The sequence below is a fragment of the Poecilia formosa genome, unplaced genomic scaffold (assembly GCF_000485575.1).
Source record: "Poecilia formosa unplaced genomic scaffold, Poecilia_formosa-5.1.2 Scaffold66, whole genome shotgun sequence".
In the NCBI taxonomy this organism is placed as follows: Eukaryota; Metazoa; Chordata; class Actinopteri; order Cyprinodontiformes; family Poeciliidae; genus Poecilia; species Poecilia formosa.
Genome location: NW_006800005.1, coordinates 966,300 through 984,928, shown reverse-complemented (window position 1 = coordinate 984,928; position 18,629 = coordinate 966,300). Strand labels below are relative to the sequence as shown.

The following is an 18,629-nucleotide window of genomic DNA, read 5'->3' as shown; positions in this document are numbered from 1 at the left end:
CTATTGGATTATGAAAAATCTGTATACATTAAACATAAATGAAATTTTACCGTCTAATTACACTCCTTTAAATTGGGCCTCTGCTTGTTGAAGAAGCTCCTGCTCTTTCTGAAGCTCCGCCTTCAGGAAGTCGTCACAACAAGCTTCACATTTTGCCCTTTACATCGGTTCATGAGCACCGCAGATGCACAGTTCCACCAGGTGTTTGCTAATTGCTGCTGGCTAGTCTGAAGGAGCTGATTGAGGGCAGGTCGCTCTGAGCTCACCATGGAAACATGACAAAGACATCACTCGCCACGGGAGATTAAAGGTTTCCTCAAAACATGCATGGAAGAATCAAAGCGACACTCCTGGTATGTTTTTGATGAAAGAATGACATAACATGACATAAAGCTTATAAAAGTACATTTTTATATACTACATCCCCTTTAAATGATGTGATTCCAATCATATTTTGCAGGCTTTGATTTAAGGAATATCCAGAATTTAGTTTAGACCATAATTTCAAATATTAAAAGCAATTAAATGTGACATTATGAGCTCTATGCTGACTTGACTGATGAGATGTTTCTGAAACAGACACCAAAAGCGTCTCACTTTGGGAAGGAGAAGAAGTGCTGCCCTGTTGATCTGTGGACTAAAGTCCTCTTTACTTCCAGGGTAAAAGCAAGCGCCTTATTTAATCTGAAAATCAAGGTTTCAGAGACTGGAGGAACAGAGTCTGGCCTGTAAGAAAAGATGAATTACTTAATCTATACTTTTTATTATGCAATAGTTAGAGTGGGTCAAAATTCAGTTTATCTGAGAATCTCTGGTCCGACTTGTAGGAAACGGAAAGCAGCTGCAATAAATTTCCCAAGCTGATGTACATTCACCTCAAGAAAACTGACACTTAAATGCTGCCTGCATAGAAGGGTCAAATAAAGTTGTGTTAATGTCATTAAAAACACAGATATTAATGGGGTTTTTTGGGATAAACTTTACATTTTGCGAGCTTTGCAAATATTTTACATGGACATCTGCAGCAGAATCAATAATGCCAAAGTCCTGGGCAAATAAAATGTTTGACAAACAGTGGACCTTGAAAGTTGAGGAAAATAGTCACAGGTCTCTGAGTTTATTCTAGTGAAGTAAAGGGGAATCATTTCTGGGCAGCTTTTATGATTTCCAATGAAATAATAGTTTCCAGTCTCCATTTAGCTCGTATGTTGCTTGTTCCTGAGGGAAAGGTTTGGCTGCTGGATGCTTCACCTGCTTGTTGCTCACTGTTGCTTTACTTTAGCTGGAGCAGTGGACAGCTCTTAAAAAATAATTTTAGAATTTAGATATGTCCAATACAAATATATGTTCAAATTTTATCACAATTTGCTTTAGAGTTGTTTTTTTTTACTTTGGGTAAAGAAAAAAAACGTGTGAGCACCAAGGTGTACACAGATGAACACTAGGTGGCACTAGAGCACCTGGCTGCTTGACCCAAGGACAAAAAGTGCCCTTTTGAAATCTTTTTTTAGTTTTTTTTTGTTGTTGTTGTTGCAGTGAAGTGTGTGGCCTGTGATAAATCTCACACTACCAAGTCAGTCAGCTGTTTCAAGTTATGACAGAGTATTACTAATTAATAAAATAAAATAAGAATAAATTCAGAATAAAGTTGTAATATTATGAAAATAAACTCATATGGGAATAAAGTTGTAATAATTCAAGACTGAAGTTGCAATATTACCAGAATAAAGTCTAGAGTATTATGACTTTATTCTCACAAGACTACAACTTTATTCTGGCATCATTGACTTTCTCACACTTATATGTGTATATGTGTGTGTGTGTGTGTGTGTGTGTGTGTGTGTATATATATGTCCATTCCATTCCACACCCACTTTCCGTTGCTGTTCTTTCCTCTCTTTCTGTTTCCTGTTCCTGTTGCAGATGCAACCTGCAGTAACCGCAGCCACCACCAGATGGTGCTGCCGCCCAGTTCATGGTGAGTCCCAGCTGAACACAGCATGTCCCGGGCCTCTTCTTTACCCTTATGTAAATGATCGGTCTCGCCTGCTTCCATTTTGTCTGACCAGTGTCCCCGTTACACACACACACACACACACACACACACACACACACCCTGCTTTGTGCGACCCCCATGAGAATCTGCGCCTCCTCTAAACAATGGCTCCCCAAAGCACCGGTGTGTGTGTATCAGAGCTGTCACATCCAGACAGCAGAGGACGAGAATGTGGTTGGGCAAGGAGAGCAGATGGATTGACGGACTGTTCCCATCAGTGTGCAAACACACCGACACACACTCCGGCCCGGAGAGCAGCTGTTGTACCCTTCCGCCCCCCTTCTTCCTTTCTTCTTCTTCTTCTTTCTCCTGGATGAGATGCATTTCGCAGTCAGCCCAGGAGCTGAGAGGTAAACAGTGGGGCTAATTGCTTTGACATACTGCTCTTTGTTTTGGCCTCCTGGTGCTAATCAAGCACTCGCCTAATAAGTCTGCCTGGCAAGCATAAAAAACACACACACACACACACACACACACACACACACACACACCATCTCCGCGTCCTCGGACAAAGCCCGACTGCGTAACAAAGTGTCGCACTCATATTTGCAAAGGGTTCGTGTTTGCTCATCACTCAGAGTTCCCACACACTGCTGTTGAGACTGGACACACACACACACACACACACTTCGCTCAGGTGTGAATCTATTTATCCTCATTAACAAGCCTCTCCCCAAAGTCAGCCAATTAACACGCGCCTCCTAATGAAGCCATTAGCTGTCAGATGAGGTAGAGGCAGCGCTTGTCATCGGTCCACACTGTGTGAATGCGTGTGTGCGCGTGCGTTTGGCGTGTGTGTGTGTTGCTAATAAAAGCGAGGGAATTAATGGAGTGAGCGCGTGTGATAATGAGTTAATGTGGAACAAGCAGGACGAGCAGTGATCAGCCCTCTGTTTCAAATGAAGATATCAGACACAGTGATTTACTCACTCTGAGCCACAACAAACAGACCCGTCTCCCTCTTCTTCGTGTGTGTGTGTGTGTGTGTGTGTGTGTGTGTGTAGGTGCGTGCGTGCGTGCGTGTGTGTGTGTATGTGTGTGTGTGTGTTGGGGGGTTAACAGACGTGCTGGCAGTCTGGGCGACAGATCTCCTCTAAACACGCTAGTTAGATATACGACCTCTTAATTTGCGGGCGTGCAGCCGTGTGTGTCCACCTAACATCAGAGCGGAGCGCGCAGCCTCAGAAGAACAAACTGTAGTTGTCACTTCGCGTTCCTTAATGGAGCAATCACGATGCGCGCGCACGACAGAGGCGGCGGCGCGTGGCTTTAACAGTTACACTGATTGCCACGGCCACAGCAGAGAGAAGAGATGAGACTACAGAGACACTTCTTCTTCTTCTGACAAGTTTGCAAGTTTTATGCGTCACTGGAAAGTGTAAGAAATACAGAGTCTCGCAAAAGCCTTCATAGCCCTTAAAGGGGCAGTGTCATGTAAACTTTATCGAGCTTTACATCATGTTATATTCTATTCCCTCATCAGAAACATACCTGGAATGTTGAGAAACCCTTTAGTTTTCCGTTCCAGCCATTCTGGTTTATAAAAACCGCCTGGTTTCACCAAACGCCACCATGGTGAAACCAGGAGCCTTTTACACAAACATTATCCTCCAGACTAGCGGCGGCAGCAATTAGCAAACACCTGGTGGAACTGCGTATCTGCTGAGATCCGAAGAAGAAATAAAAGGCTTAGCGGAGGAATATTGTTCTGAAGACGTGCTGAAGGTGGAGTGCAGGACAGAGCAGGAGCTTCTTAAAGAGACAGAGGCCCAATTTAAAGGCGCTAAATTGTGATGATTTAAGTCATGTTTAATAAATCCAATTTATCAAACATTTTTTTCAAACAAAATTAGAAATATGTTAAAAGGTGCAAATAAGTTAGTAATTAAAATAGATTTTGAACCAGGTGAAGCTAAAACTGCCACACCATCCATATGTTGAAACAAGGTGGTGGCAGCATCATGCTATGAGGACAGGAAAGCTGGCCATAGTTGACAAGAAGACGACACATGTTTATCCTGTAGGAAAACTCTGCAATGTCCTAGTCCAAGTCCTGATTAAATTGGGAATTTGGAACAAAAAAAAAGAAAGAAAGAAAAAAGAAGATCCACAGATGCTCTCCATTCAATCTGGAAAGAAGAACGCGCGAAAATAAAAGTTTTTAGAGGCTTGTAAACAAATAAAAATAAAGTAAATCTCTACCCTTCCACTTCACATTTATGAATTACTTTCACTTTTTTTTATTATATATGATCCCAATAAGGTGCATAGCAGTTGGTGAGGTGATAAAATCTGAAAAAATTCAAGGGTGTGAATACTTTTTACAGAGCTGTGAAGCTGCAGAGTCAGAGAAACTCCACGAAGGACATGAAAACTTGCACTTAGGAACCGATTTCTGCCGATTTTATTCATCTGTCTGTTTCGGTTTGATTTCTATCTGCTCTCCTCTGAATTTCTCTGACCTTACAGCTGCTCTGCCCCTGTCAAAAGATGCCAACCGAGGACATGAGATTGATTTTCAGCTTCACCATTAGTCCTGTTGCACAGCTCTCTCTCTCTCTCTCTCTCTGTTTCTCTTTCTCCCTCCTCTCATTCACACTGCTTCCTTTCCTCCTGTCTTTTCAGCTTCACTTGATTCAGAGCCAAGTCTCTGCTGATGCATTATAAATACAAAGAAACAGCCCCTCTGCCCTCAGGTCAGTTACCAAGTTTGGTGTTTTTCACCATGAAGCTGATTTCAGTTTCTGCATGATTAAAAAAGAAATAGAAGAAGTAAAATAAAGAGCACAGGCGGTTTGAAAACGTGCTGAATAAGTGAACTCATCACGCTTTGCAACAAGTGTGAAGGGCTCCACCGAAACTGTTGCATTCGCACTGTTTAAATATGTATTTTGAAATAAATCCATCACTCCCAATTAAATTGAAGGCGTCATGTTTTCACTCCGGTTGAATTGAGGGAAAACAGGGATTTCTTCACTGGCTTCGCCTCCTCGCTCCATTGAAAGTGCTCTGATTTCTGGAGTTGAGCTTGGAGAGCCGATGCTGTTTGATGTGTAACAGCTGAGCTTCTCCAGACGGGTTGTTTTCCTAACGCATGATGTAAGATTTATTCTTCGGTGCATGAAACGGTTTTTGTACAAGAATAAATAAAGCAGCTCAGCGTATTGGAAAGATTTGGAAAAAGAAAACAAAATGCTGTAAAACTTTAGATTTCTCTAGGAACTATCTTTCAAATTGTTCAAAATCATGATAATACTTCTTTAAAGTATTTTCTAGATAGATATTTAGCCTAAATTCTGTCCAAGAATAGAACAAAAATAATTCAAAGGAAAAAAAAAACCCAGAAAAACACATAAAGGTCAGAAGTTTTATAACATATCAAACTTGTGTACAAAGTATCAGTATTGGTATCGGTACTGGTCATATGCTTCCTATATTTACTTGATCAATACCAAAATATGCAGTATAATATCACACATCTCTAGTGAACATGACGGCTCGAAGTAGAAGTGTTAGGAACTGGTATAAGAACATGGTGTCACACAGTAAACCGCTCGGTAGGAAACGAGTTCACACCGAAATGTTTAGTATGCTGGAGAACACCGCGGCTGAAAGCTGGTAAACCAGCAGCGTGGACTCACAGCCCGACTGCCGCTCTCTGTCCTGTACTGACAGGTGGGCGGCGGCTGCCCTGATGGACAAGAAACACGTCCATTTGGATTGTGGGAAATGAAGTGAATTGTCACGAGAAATGTCAAAAAACAGTACGCCTGACTATGAAATCTCGACTGTTATGTAGACACAATCCACACAGCTCACAGAGTACGCAAAGTACGCTAGTAGAAAAAGCTCACAACTAATATAAAGTTGTTTTTTTTTTTTTTTTGTGTGTGTGTTTTTTTTTTTTTACATCTATAAGGAGTTAGAAGCTCTTGGGAGCCCCCTGGTGGCCTGGAGACCCTAAGCAGTCCACTTATGCCTCTAGTCGTAGAAGCGACAAATAGAAATAGACAAGTTTGAATTTATCTTTGCTTTTTTTGTGCCTTTTGGTAATCAGTGCATCCTATTTAATTCTTTATAGTTTGTCGTTTTGCTTTGTTGCTCTTTCTTTGTACATAAGTAATGTTTCACACTAATATAGAAGAGAACTCAGCTGAAGCACATTTGGTTTTGAGAGAGCGCATATGAATGTGTATGAAAACACATTTATGACTGGCTGATCACAGACAGTTTTCTCTAACAACCTCCCAGCTGTCTCTCCCAGTTAGTTTTTATTTTATTTTTTGGAGCTGCTGCTCTTCAGCAAACTGACTCCAGCTCCGCGCTTCTCTCTCCCGTGTAATTAAATAGAAACGGGACGTTGTTTTGTCCTTTCTCTGACCCCCTACTTTGCCAATTTCACTGTAAACATCACAGTTAGCCGTGTGTCCCGCTGGCCATCCTTGAGATCCTGTTACATCTAAAAAAAAGGAAAAGAAAAAAAAGCTGTAGGTCAAACGTTTTCGGGGAAAAAAGGACATTTGTGAACATTTATATAGATATAAACATTCGCAGCAGCGCGCTTCAATAAGATGTAATCACCGTAAACACCTCTGGCTCTCTGCTGCTCCTGTCCTTGTCTGATCATCAGTCACTTAACATCTGATTCAGGCTCAATTATCTGCTGGAGAGCAGCGCTGAGTCACACAACTTGAAGAGTTTTGACAAACAAACAAACAAACAAAAAAAAACAGAAAAATTAGCTGAAGGTTATCGTTTGACGCCTCTGAAGTGTGCTTTCATCTTTCACCTGTTTCTTGTTTTCCTCACGGATCTCTCGAGTCAATCTTTTTTCTCTCTCTCTCTCAACCCAACTGGTGAATAATTCACACAGAGCGGACTGGTTACTTTTTAAAATAATAATAATAATAATGTTTCGATTATTCTTTTTATTTCTCTTTCTGGAAGAGGCTGAAGGGACGCTGCGGTCCACCCCGCCCCCCGGAACCTTGGCTCGGTGCTGCTCGTTTCTTCGGTTCTGCCTCCTCTCCCTCTTCCAGGGTCATGTTGTTTCGGGTTCGCCTCCTCCTCAGTCCACACCCCGAGAAATCCAGGATTATTTCAAACTAAAACAGATGGATGGAATCAATCAGCCATGCTTTTACTTTTCTCTTCTTCTACATAACCGCCCTCTTTCACCTCCACCCTCACCCTCTTTCTCTTTCTCTCTCTCTTTCTCTCTCTCTACCTCCCCCGCCCCCTCTCCTCTCCTCTCCTCTCAGGGCTGCAGACTGAGGAGATGCATAAATTCAGACGCATTAGTATTCCAGTCAGGCTCTCCATTTCAAGGCAAGGCCTAGCACCCTTCCGCCTTCCCTCCTCTCCTCTCCTCTCCTCTCCTCTCCTTCTTTCACCTCCTCCTCATCTCCTCCCCTCCGGATCTATTTTTGAATGATTTAAACAGTCCCGCATCCACTGGGGTCGACTTCTTCTTCCCAACGCCATCCCTGAATTATTTTTAGTCGCGGCATCTTTATTTATTTATCTATTTATGGAGATTTTTTTTTTTGTCTTGTCTGTTTCGCCCTTGCACGGCCAATTATATACACAGCTGTAGTCTTTGAAATGAGATTCATCTGCTTCTGATTGTGTGTGTGTGTGTGTGTGTGTGTGTGTGTGTGTGTGTGTGTGTGTGTGTGTGTGTGTGTGTCATTGTGTTTTTTGCTGTCAGGCCCAGCAGCCCGGGCGATAAATCACGCATGTCTGATGGAGCAGGGCAGAGGGCCTGGACAATAAGGTTTCAGCGGAGCTGTAAGAGAGGAGCGAGTGAGATTTGGCTGTGACAGACCGAGGTCCCACGCGAAATGTTACAGCTGTTCGTCACGTGAAGGCTTTACCTTTTAACACGCAGGAGGCTTAAAGGGTGTGTGTGTGTGTGTGTGTGTGTGTGTGTGTGTGTGTAGGAACATGTGGGCTGGATTGAGCTGGATTAGATCACAATGACCACATCATTTGGGAACAAGTTGATTTGTTTCATTTGAAATTTTTGTTATTTTTGTGGCGTCTTTTTTTTTTGCTTAATTGCTTTTATTATTATTACTTTCTAATAAAAATATTTAACAATATTATATTTGATCAAATATTTTTTTAAATAGAAAAAAAGGTTTTTTCATAATCAAACAGCAGCAATAATAATAATAATAATAATAATGATGATGATAATTTTTTTTTCCAACAGTGACGCTCTAAATAATAAAAAAAATCGTAAAGATACTCCTGTACTGATTGCATACTATAAATAAAAAAAACTACTCCTAGCAATAAAATAAAATAATAATAATAATAATAGTAATAACAATATTTTTGTAACAGGTTTTAAATTCGGAATAAATGCTGAATTTCATGGTTTAAAAATAGAAAAAGCCACTTTGATTTTATCCTCGAAATAATACATAAATACAACAATAAATAGTAAAAGTTGACAGCGTTCTGTGAGCAAAGCAATTATTTTCCTCTGATTGTTGCCCGTAAATATAAATGTAGCCTCGTGATTATTACATGATGAGAATTAAGATGATAAGTTATTATTTTTAAACTTATCCTGGGAAGCAATGGGGGCATGAGCTGCGACGCAACCTTTAATAATAATAAATAATAATAATAATAATAATAATAATTCCTTAGACATCCAATTTTCCTTTAGACAGTAAACAATTGTACCAGGAAATTGTTTATTACAACATACATTGTTTATTTCAAAACATAATACAAGCTTTATACTGAAAATAAATAATTACTCGAGCTGTCATCGAAATTTTGGAATAAAAGCGCCCAAACTGTTCCATCTTACTGAAAATAGGCTGGGTGATTTTCTGTGTTTTTTTTTCTTCTTCTTCTTCTTCTTTCTTTGCTTTTTTTATTTCTTTCAAAAACATTGCTAATTAAGTGCATGAATAAACTAACAATAATTTGCTTAAATTAATGACTCGAAAAGTGTAGATATATATATATATATAAAACTGTACAATATCGGAGAAAAATACTGAACCGAGTATAACAGGAGTATTGGAGATTATAAAAAATTTTGGGATACTGATCGTACAGTAAAATTATAGGCAGGTGTACAGCGTCGTTAAGCCCCCTCCCCAAACCCCCACACCCATGTTTCTGAATTATCCCCGGCTCTGTTTGTCTCCAGAGTCCACACACAGTTTCTATGGTCAGAATAAAGGAAAACAAAAACAAAAACAAAACAACGAATTCAAAAATAGGCGAGAATGTGAGGGAGAGGCGAAAATTAAGAAAGTAATAACCCTCCAAGTGCTTTTATGTTGCAGAATCACTACATCTGATATAATGTTTGCATATGGGAAAAAAAACAACAACATAATTACAGATTTGTTGTAAAACAGAAATAGCAACCAAAAAAAACCGTTAACTGATTTTTTTGTTTGTTTTTTAGTTTGAAGCCACTGATCATCCAAATAAAACAGCATGTGTGTGAGTGTGTGTGCGTGTGTGTGTGTGTGTGGAGGGGGGCGGGGGGGACCCCAACAAGTCAAAAATAAGACATCAGTTCCCATGTTAGCAATTATTATAGAGCTGATGGGAAATGGTGACACAAACCAAAGGCGCTGGCAGGTATATAATTAGGCACATTTTTGTATTTATATCCGTGATGGAGGAAAAAAAAAGAGAAAGAAACAAAGCGAAGCTCCAAAAGGATCTGAAATGTGATGTAATAATGCCCTCGTGACAGTTAGAAAAAAAGGACGAAGGCTTGAGCGGGTTTCTCTGTTCTTCTTATTGGGATTCAGTGCTGGCGGCAGCGGCGGGAGTCTGTACCGGGACAGGCGGCGGAGGCTGGAAGCCGGAAGCCGGTCCACCACCCTGTAGCGCGCTCGCGTCCCTTCGCTCCAGAGTCCATAACCGGGCGGGTCCTCCTCCTCCTCCTCCTCGCGCGGTCAGAGATCGTGGCACGAGGACGTGTCCCCCGCGCTCCCGCTGTGCGAATAGGGTCCCTCGTGCGGCGGCGGCGGCGGCTCCCCGGGCGGCGTCATCCGTTTCTCCTTTTGCCTCCGGTTGCAGAACCACACGCGCACCACCTCCTTCTCCAGCTGCAGCGAGTCCGCGAGCGACGTGATCTCCTGCGCGGACGGCTTGGGACACTTGAGGAAGTGGGTCTCCAGGACCCCCTTCACGCTCACCTCGATGGACGTCCTCTTCTTCCTCTTCCTCCCCTGAGCTGCGATCTTGTCTATGCTGCTGGAGCTGCCCGTGGACGAGTCCGCCTCCTCCAGCCACTTGTTCAGCAGCGGCTTTAGTTTGCACATGTTCTTAAAGCTCAACTGCAGGGCCTCGAACCTGCAGATGGTGGTCTGGGAAAACACGTTGCCGTAGAGCGTGCCCAGGGCCAGACCCACGTCCGCCTGCGTGAAGCCCAGCTTGATTCTCCTCTGCTTGAACTGCTTGGCAAAGTGCTCCAGCTCGTCCGAGGTCGGCGTCTCCTCGTCCGAGTGGTCGTGGCAGTGGTGCCCGCCGAGGTCGCTGTGCTCGGGGCTGAGCGTGTCCCTGAGGCCCGGGTGCATGCCTTGGCCCTGCGGGTTGGCCGGCGGCGTGAGGCCGCCGTGGTCCAGCATGCCGTTGACGGTGAAGCCCGTCTGGGAGTAGATGTTGATCTGCTGCCCGCTGGTGATGGAGGAGTTGTGGGACACCGGGGTGCCCCAGGCTCCCGGGTGGCTCCCGTGGTTGTTGTGGTGAGGGGAGTGATGCGCGACGTGCGGGGAGCGGTGATGGATGATGCCGAGCTGCAGGTCCTCTCTGCCGGGCTTCACGTCCTGCTGCTCCATAGAGGACCAGGGGCTGCCCTCCGACAGGCTGCTCGCCCACTGGTGCCCGAGGGGGTGCCCGTTGCTCTGGACGCTCTGCAGGTAGTCGCTTTGGAGCAGCTTCTGGTGGCCTCTGTAGGGGCTCGCGGGCTGCATGGCCTGGCTGTCCGCGTGGATCATGGAGCTGGGGCTGAGCAGGGTGTAGGGGCTGGAGGCAGCTGTGGCCATGCTGGCTGCTGAACCCCACTAATGCTACTGAATGGAGGCAGCGGTTCAGCCTCTGACATCTCCCTCTCTCCGGAGCCCCGTCTGCAGCCTGGCACTGACTGACAGCTTCCGCCGCCACTCACGCGCCGACGGCCGACGCGCCTCCGCCAATGACGTGCCGCGAGACTCGCCGAGCCTCCGCCTTCTGGAAGCGGAGCTCGGGTTACCACGGAGGCAGTCGGACCGGAAGTGGTGTCGTACAGCACCGGTCGACTGGGTCTGGCTGCGGAGTGATGGGAGCGTGGAGCGCAGTTCCTGTTTATTAATTAAAGTTTCCAACTGATTTACGCGCGCCTTTATTGCTGCTCCCGTCACCCTTGAGCGCGTGCGAAGAAAGGGATTAAAGCGCAACGGCATTTCTTAGACGTGCCAGCACTTAAATTAGAGGGATACAATCAAACTAAGAGCAGTTCTCACTGGTAATTATTAACTTAACAAGGGAAAGGAATGGTCAGGTGTTTGGCGGAAAGTCGCGTTTTTACGCATTCTTTTACGCACAGGTCATTTGAAAACATTTGTCACTGGCGAGAGGAAAAACTACAAAAGCAAATTGCATAAAATATAATTCTCAATTTAATATTGAGAAATTAAACCTCAATGTTCATGAGATTTAATTTCTCGAGAATATTAAATCATTTCTGCTCGTTTTTGCAAATAAAAACATACAAAGTGTGGAGTGTAGATTTTTTTTAATACACCCCCTTTTACTCCAACAGCCCTGAATAAAAGTCACCTTTTGTACACAATGTGACGATGAAGGCAAAAGCAGAATTGGGTTAATAACTTGACCCTTATTTTAAAGAGTGAAAGGAAAAGGTAGGACACTATTGCTCGTCTAGCGTGCTGACAGACAAATAAGAGTATTGATCAAAAAGGCAGTCAATGATAAAACTCTGAAGAAGATTCAGAGATCCACAGAATCTGTCAGAAGAGTCATCCTGATCAAAGCGTCCTGACTGTAAAACATGGTGGTAGCGGCATCATGCTGTGGGGAGGCTGTTCTTCCTTAGGGATAGTGAGAGCTGAAGGGGAAACAGATGGAGTCAAGCACAAAATCGTCTGTGCTGAGTCGACACTGTGGCTAATATTCACCTTCCAGCAGCACAAATTTCTTAAATACAGCCAAAGCTGCCAGTTTGGATCAAAAAAAAAATATGAATCCGTTAGAAGGGACCAGTTAAATCCTGGTTGAGATCCAATTTAAGACTCCTTGGCAATCTTTCAAATATGTATGTTTACAGACACTTTTCATCCAACATGATGGCCGCGTTGCAGAGGAGACTGGGCATTAATGTCGGTCTCTAAAAGCCGGTGTACCCCCAGAAGACTTGCAGCTGTAATTACAGTGAAAAGCGGTTCCACCTAGCAATCAAAGCCCCACGAGCACAAACACTGTTCCTGAAAAACATCCATTTGTGAAGCAATTCTGTAGGACACCAGTCACATAAAGAAGAGATTTATATCACTGAGCTCCGATCAGTAACAGCATTTAATCTAGTTTCAAATTGTATTGATATTTGTTGATGCTCTCATTGAAGACATTGAAAACAATCCCGACAAAAACTGCAGCGAGTTAAAAAAAAAAACAAAAAACAATCGGAATTTATAGTGACAACGATAAATAATAATAAAAATCTTATCACGATAAAAGACAGTTCCGTAGCTGCATTCAGCGGTCGCCACGTAAAGAATTCAGCAAGTTGTAGTCACTTAAGCTAAGTCCCTCGCAGTTATTATGCATCACTTTTGCATATCTCCCAGCTAATACAGCTGCGTGATTGTATTTGCCATTAGCGGGCTGCGTCACCGTCCCCCTTATTGGTTTGAAATTCCATTAAACATATTGCTCCAGCTCCCAGGTTTAAGCTTGATTTAAATTTGCATACATTTTCATACATTTAGAAGAAATAAAAAGAAGGCTGCAGCAGCCACCAGAAAGTCATTAGTAGAGCGGAGTGAGGCACAAGCTGCGCAGACGGAGAACCGAGGCTGAGACGGGGGGGAGAGAGAAGAGGCCGGAGCAGGTGAGCTGGCTGACCGGGGCGGGAGTGCAGGCCGGCCCGCTGGAGGGAGGACGGGGCCTCGGAGTGACAGAGGGAGAGAGGAGGATGAATAATGCAGCCTGTAACCTTGTCCAAGTAGATGGGTGGGAAATTAAAAAGAAAAGAAAGAAAGAAAATCGTATGGATATGTTTGTTTTGTTCCTGGTCTAATTCCTGCGTGGAGCTGCGCCTGAATTCTTTATAGCCATTCTCTTTGAATTTCGGCTAAAAGTGGCTGAATATTTGATGTGAAAGGCGATGTTGTTCCACTGGCCTAGATTTGGTGAGCAGGGTTGCTTCGTTTGGATCGTTATGGGATGAAAAAAAAGGAGGAGGAGGAGGAGAAGAAGAAGAAGTGGCGGCGTTTGTTGTAAACTTGCACAACTGATGGCAGTAGTTTCTCAATAAGGGACCCACATTTTCATGTCATATGAAATGACACGCCTCAGCGAATTGAGTTTTGAAAATGGATTAAAATATACACGCACTAAATCATTTGATCTAAATTGCTCAAATTAGACATTTCAATACGGAAGAATTAGGGAAGGGATCACATATTTGCGTCTTTTATTTCCCAAATATAAATTTGCCTGTTTGCTGTGGCGCATAAAGCAGGACTTGGATTAAGAGAGAAAGAGTGAGAGGGAGAGAGAGAGAGAAACAGAGAGAGGGGGGTTGTTTCGCTCTCCATAGTCTAAGTTTCTAAGTGTAACAGATGCTTCTCTAGAAACGCTCCTTGTGCCGACTCCCTTTTATTCGCGTCGACATTTTTCTGCCGCCGAGCGCGTTTCCATAGCGAGGCGAATAAAAGGCAAATCCCCGCTCCGCGCCTCCAATAAAGGGCCCATTCACAGATAACCCGAGCCAGCCCCGCTACACTTGCAGCCTCCTCTCCATACAAGGTGCACATTACTGGCGAACAACTGAAACTAATGAGCTATCATTTCTTTAATTTCGCCTTTGTGGAGACGCTTGTTCGCGCTTGTTTATCACGTTTTTTTGTTTGTGTTTGTTTGGCGGCTGAGGGTGAATTTTTAAACGATTGTCTTGTGACTCGGGCGGTTTGCAGTTTATTTGCAGGAGGGGAGGGGAGAAAATAAACGGATCAGTCAGCAGTAAACTACGGGTGTTCGTCTAAAAATAAGGGGCGAGATCAGATCTGTTAATGCAGCAAATATGCTAGCTTAACCTCAACGATATGCGTTGAACAATTTGGATACGGTTTCATTTGGGCAGATTCTAATCAGTATTTCTCAGCTAAGCTCAACAGTGAAAATACTTATAAATGAAATTAAATTCTAACAAGTTTTAAAACAATTACTTTACAGATTAATTCACGTGCAAGCTAAAAGCCATTATTGAGCTAATTTGACTAAAATTAAGTTCTGTTTTATTTTCTTTACCTAAACTATAATGGCAATTTTTATCCATTTCAGTATTAGTAATTGAAAAATACAAAACAAATAATAATAATAACAATAATAATAATAATAATAATAATAATAATAATAATAATAAAAATCAAGCAACAACTCTTAAGCAACAAAATCACAGTTGAGTAAAACCAATTAAAGCTGACTATGGACGTGCGTCAGTTTAATTCACACCACAGAGCGCTACATTGAACCCTCCGGCTTCAGTAGTTTGTTTTGTTTTCCTAAAATCCTGTTTAAAAATAACCAATATAAAAAAAATAAGTATCTTGGGACTGCCATATTAAATGTTACTCAATAAGTAACAAACTTTTAAAATCTTTTTTTTATTATTTTTCAGGAGTCCAAACTGCTGGCTAGTTTGACATTAGCATTAGCGCTGTCGCTAACTCGACTAAAGCTCGACACAGACTTAAATTCTCGGTCCAACGCAGAAACTTTCTCAACCACAAGTCTAATGACGGTTCTCAGCTGTTGCTGACTTGATGAATTCATTACTAAAATGAACACATTAGCCTCACTGTTCTCCGCGGGAGACCGCTCAACGAAATGGGCTAACGGCTGATTGACACTTTATTTTAATTCTAATCAAAATGGGTCGGTGGTTAATGTCAAATTTCAACCATCTTTGAATATTATATTTAAAACCTAATGTGCTTGATTTAACTCAGCAATAAGTTAAATGGCTACTACAACTGTAAGAATTCATGTTTTAGCTAGTTTCGCTTTAGCATTAGAACTGTCATTAAGCTAGCTAAACCTGAACTCAAATTCTTGCCCCAATACAGAAACTTAAACTTAAAAAAAGTCTTAAAACAATTTTATTGCCATATTCATCTGTAATAAAATCAACATAAACATAAAACACTCAGAACAAGACTAGAGGATAAGAGTAGCAGCTGATAGAACCGCTATCTTTAGTTGGGATTTGTTACTGAAACATAGTTATTACTGATATTCTTTTCTAAAAAGTAAAAAAAAAAAAAACTGTAGTAGTTAATATTTAATACCCTCTGCTTTTTACAGAGTGAGACTCAATGCTACCAGCTTTTTAATTAATACTTCAATTAACATGATAAAGATTAATTAGAGCTCTAGATTAATTGTTTCACCATAATTATTAAGTAATTTTTTAGCATTTGTCAAGTTAAATTGCCTCTTGGCTGCAGCTCTTTTATATTCTGTCAGGAAATTTAAATGACTAAGCCCAGACCTTAAGAAAACCTCACATATAGTAAAAAAAGGTAAACATGAGAATGTTTGTTCTCATGTTTACCTTTGAGAAGTTTGTTCTCAGAGGAACAAACTTCCAGGGTTCCAGGGTTTGTTCCTCTGAGAATCCACACCGAGTTTCAGCTTTGTTATCATTTCCCCCTCCCTCTTCTTTTTGAATTAAGATTAAAATGAGTTGTTTATTACAAAAATTGAAGCGTGTCTGAATTCGACTGGGCGTTTTGTGCTCCATTTGGCTTTTTTTGGTTTTGATGTTCCACCCTGCAGCTTCCAGCTCTGTGCTGCGGCTCCCAGATAAATCAGGCTTTAGTCTGCTATTGAGAGTGCCTTGGGCCTCGGGGCGGGACCTGTCACTTTCAGTGTCGTGACCTTTCCTAGAAACTTTCCCCCAAGGAGCCTAAAATCTGCCCCATGCTGCCAACAGAGCAAGGCCACATATTTATTTATTTATTCACATACATTGGACACAAAGGATATTCTAATTGCTATTCTTTTTTTTCCCCCTGACCCACAGCGAGTAAACTGGAAAAACAGCAAAAAACAAAACAAAAATACGTAGATATTTTGTTTTTGTCTGCTCTTTTGAAAATGGAAAAAGAAAGAAAGAAAAAAGAAGGGGCGCCTTTGTCATCTCTCAGTCTGAACTAAGTTGTTCTGCAGGTTGCCAGACAGAAAAATCGATACTCCCATTAACCCGTGACGTCGCTAATAAAGGACAGCTCCAGCATGTCCAGACAGGATGAGCCCCGGCCTCACGTCGCTCTCTGTGACAAGCTGTTTGTTTTTGTGATTAGCCCGATTCTAAAACGTCGTTTCAAAGTGTTGAGGAACGAAGTGTCGAACACAAAAGTCCCATCTGCTCCCTTTTTATGCGCGCGTGCATCTATAAGTCTGTGCGTCCGTCCGAGGCCGTGAGGGGTCGGCTGGACTGACCAGAGAGTGACTGTGCTGCGGCTGTATAATGTATGAGAGCGGGCTGCGTTTGTTTACTCTGCACTGCCACGCTCTGCAGGCTTTGTAGAGGTTAGACGCGTGTGTGGATGTGCGTAGGATTTTACACACATCCAGTTTCAGTCACTTATAGTCATGAAGAGACAAATGTGCACAACTTTCATTTCTATAGTTTGAGGCATTTCCTTTAATTTTCCATTTTTCTGCTCTTTTATATGATGTTAGAAAATTTGACGTACTTCTGAGGGAAGGTTTAAGTAATGCTATTACTTAATAAAGACCAGATACATCAAATATAACTTATACAGGGAGCATTTTCTTCAGCATAGCAGGATTTAGGTCTGAAAGTACTTTTTTTTTTTTACCTACTTTAAAAACAAAAGTTTTGCTTGTTTGTGAATGAAACAAATGGGGTTTTGCAGAAGGATAAAAGTTTAAAAAAACAATTAAAAGAAACAAAAAAATTAAAGGCAAAACAGAAAAATTGATTAAAACAGAAAAAGTAAGTGAACATTAAAGATAAAAGGAAATGACAAAACAGCAAAACCAAAGAAAAACTAAATAAAACCTCTTAAAATGAAGACAGCAGAACTAAAACAGTCAGAAATAAAATACAACGAAAAAGCCAAAATACACGATAGAAAATAGAACATGAAAAGAAATGAAAATAGTAAGAAAACATACAAATAAAACCCACAGGAAAATAATCTTTAATAAACGTGACGTTTGCCGTACATATTCCAAACGAGGTGAAATGTCTGCCTGAAAATTTTGTCACCTTTTAAAGTTAGAATTAAAAACTAAAGTTTTAAATACTTCATAACCCAAAGACAAATTACATAAGGTGATAATACAATAATATTAAAAAAGTTCTCATGATTTACATAGGCTTTACACCATAAAGCTTGCTGATTTTTTATTAGCTTGACCTGAAGGACGTCAGCCATTTTATCAAGCAGCATAAAAATAAAAAAAAAAACAACAACTCTACAGATAAAGTTTAGACACTCAAATTAAGCTCCTAAATTATACTGCCAGATTAGTTATTAAAACAGGCTGGGATTGAGTTGAAAAGCACCTTTTAGCCTTAATGTAATACACTTAGCGTTCCAGTTACAATGCAAATTCCAGCATCAAATTATTTTGGGGTTTTAAATGTTTTAAGAGAAAAGGTTGCAGGCGTCTCCGCAGAGTCTTTCCAGGTTTTACACTCAGAAAACAAAACCAAATGTTGGAAAAATGAAGTTGTTTTAATCTGTGAGGAACTGAAACACCTGAGAGTTGAGGGATATTCACTGCTGGTGTGTGTGTGTGTGTGTGTGCGTGTGTGTGTCTTTCACTGTGTTACAGGTGCTGCTGGCAGCAGAGGCTGGTGCTGTTACAGGGTCACAGAAAGGAGCCATGTTGGTTTTAACAAAAAAAAGGGACATAAAAGTTTACCATCTGTTAAACTTCAAACTGTCCACACAAACACAGAGCATCCTGCACAGAGATCACTGAAGAGGAAAAAATAAAAAATAAAAAATGTAGAGAAACATGACGTGTGCTCTTCAGCATCTCCACCCTCCTCCTCCTCTTTATCTGCCGAGTTTGAGAAGAGGCTCGTCGCTGAGGCCTCCGATGGCACCTCGGAGCCAAATGAAGAAGAAAAAAGAGGCCAAAGTTGTTGCAAAAACTTCCCACATGAAATTGGCTTTCCTCCTGTGGCTGCCTCCTGGAGAAATCTCGCTCAAAAGTCAAAAATGTGGTCGATGTTTAATGAATGGCCCCCGCGAGTTTCGTGCAGGATGTGAGCAAGTTCTCTGCCACTGCTAAACAACCAGCCGACATACTTTCCCCC

General features: G+C 41.8%; 1 protein-coding gene and 2 long non-coding RNA genes across 5 annotated transcripts in view; 1 reads left to right on the top strand and 2 right to left on the bottom strand.

The window, feature by feature from the left end:
* Nucleotides 1-5,413: 5,413 nt before the first annotated feature.
* LOC103139914 (uncharacterized) overlaps nucleotides 5,414-18,629 on the bottom strand; it is a 36,609-nt gene continuing 23,393 nt past the window's right edge. The window contains exons 4-6 of one of the 3 annotated variants that reach the window (XR_476452.2): nucleotides 6,846-7,161; nucleotides 6,638-6,745; nucleotides 5,414-6,515 (exon numbers count right to left, since the gene is read on the bottom strand). This is a non-coding gene — a long non-coding RNA (uncharacterized LOC103139914). Of the gene's footprint in view, nucleotides 6,516-6,637; nucleotides 7,162-18,629 lie in introns of all 3 variants that reach the window. The other 2 variants (XR_001662465.1, XR_001662466.1) reach the window with 2 other exon arrangements.
* LOC103139913 (POU domain, class 3, transcription factor 4) lies at nucleotides 9,511-11,397 on the bottom strand. Its single transcript, XM_007554784.2, has one exon. The coding sequence runs from the start codon at nucleotides 11,089-11,091 to the stop codon at nucleotides 10,000-10,002; it is 1,092 nt and encodes a 363-aa protein (XP_007554846.1). The 5' UTR covers nucleotides 11,092-11,397; the 3' UTR covers nucleotides 9,511-9,999.
* Nucleotides 11,801-18,441, top strand: LOC107836550 (uncharacterized). Its single transcript, XR_001662468.1, has 2 exons — nucleotides 11,801-13,154; nucleotides 18,140-18,441. It is a non-coding gene; the product is annotated as an uncharacterized LOC107836550 (long non-coding RNA).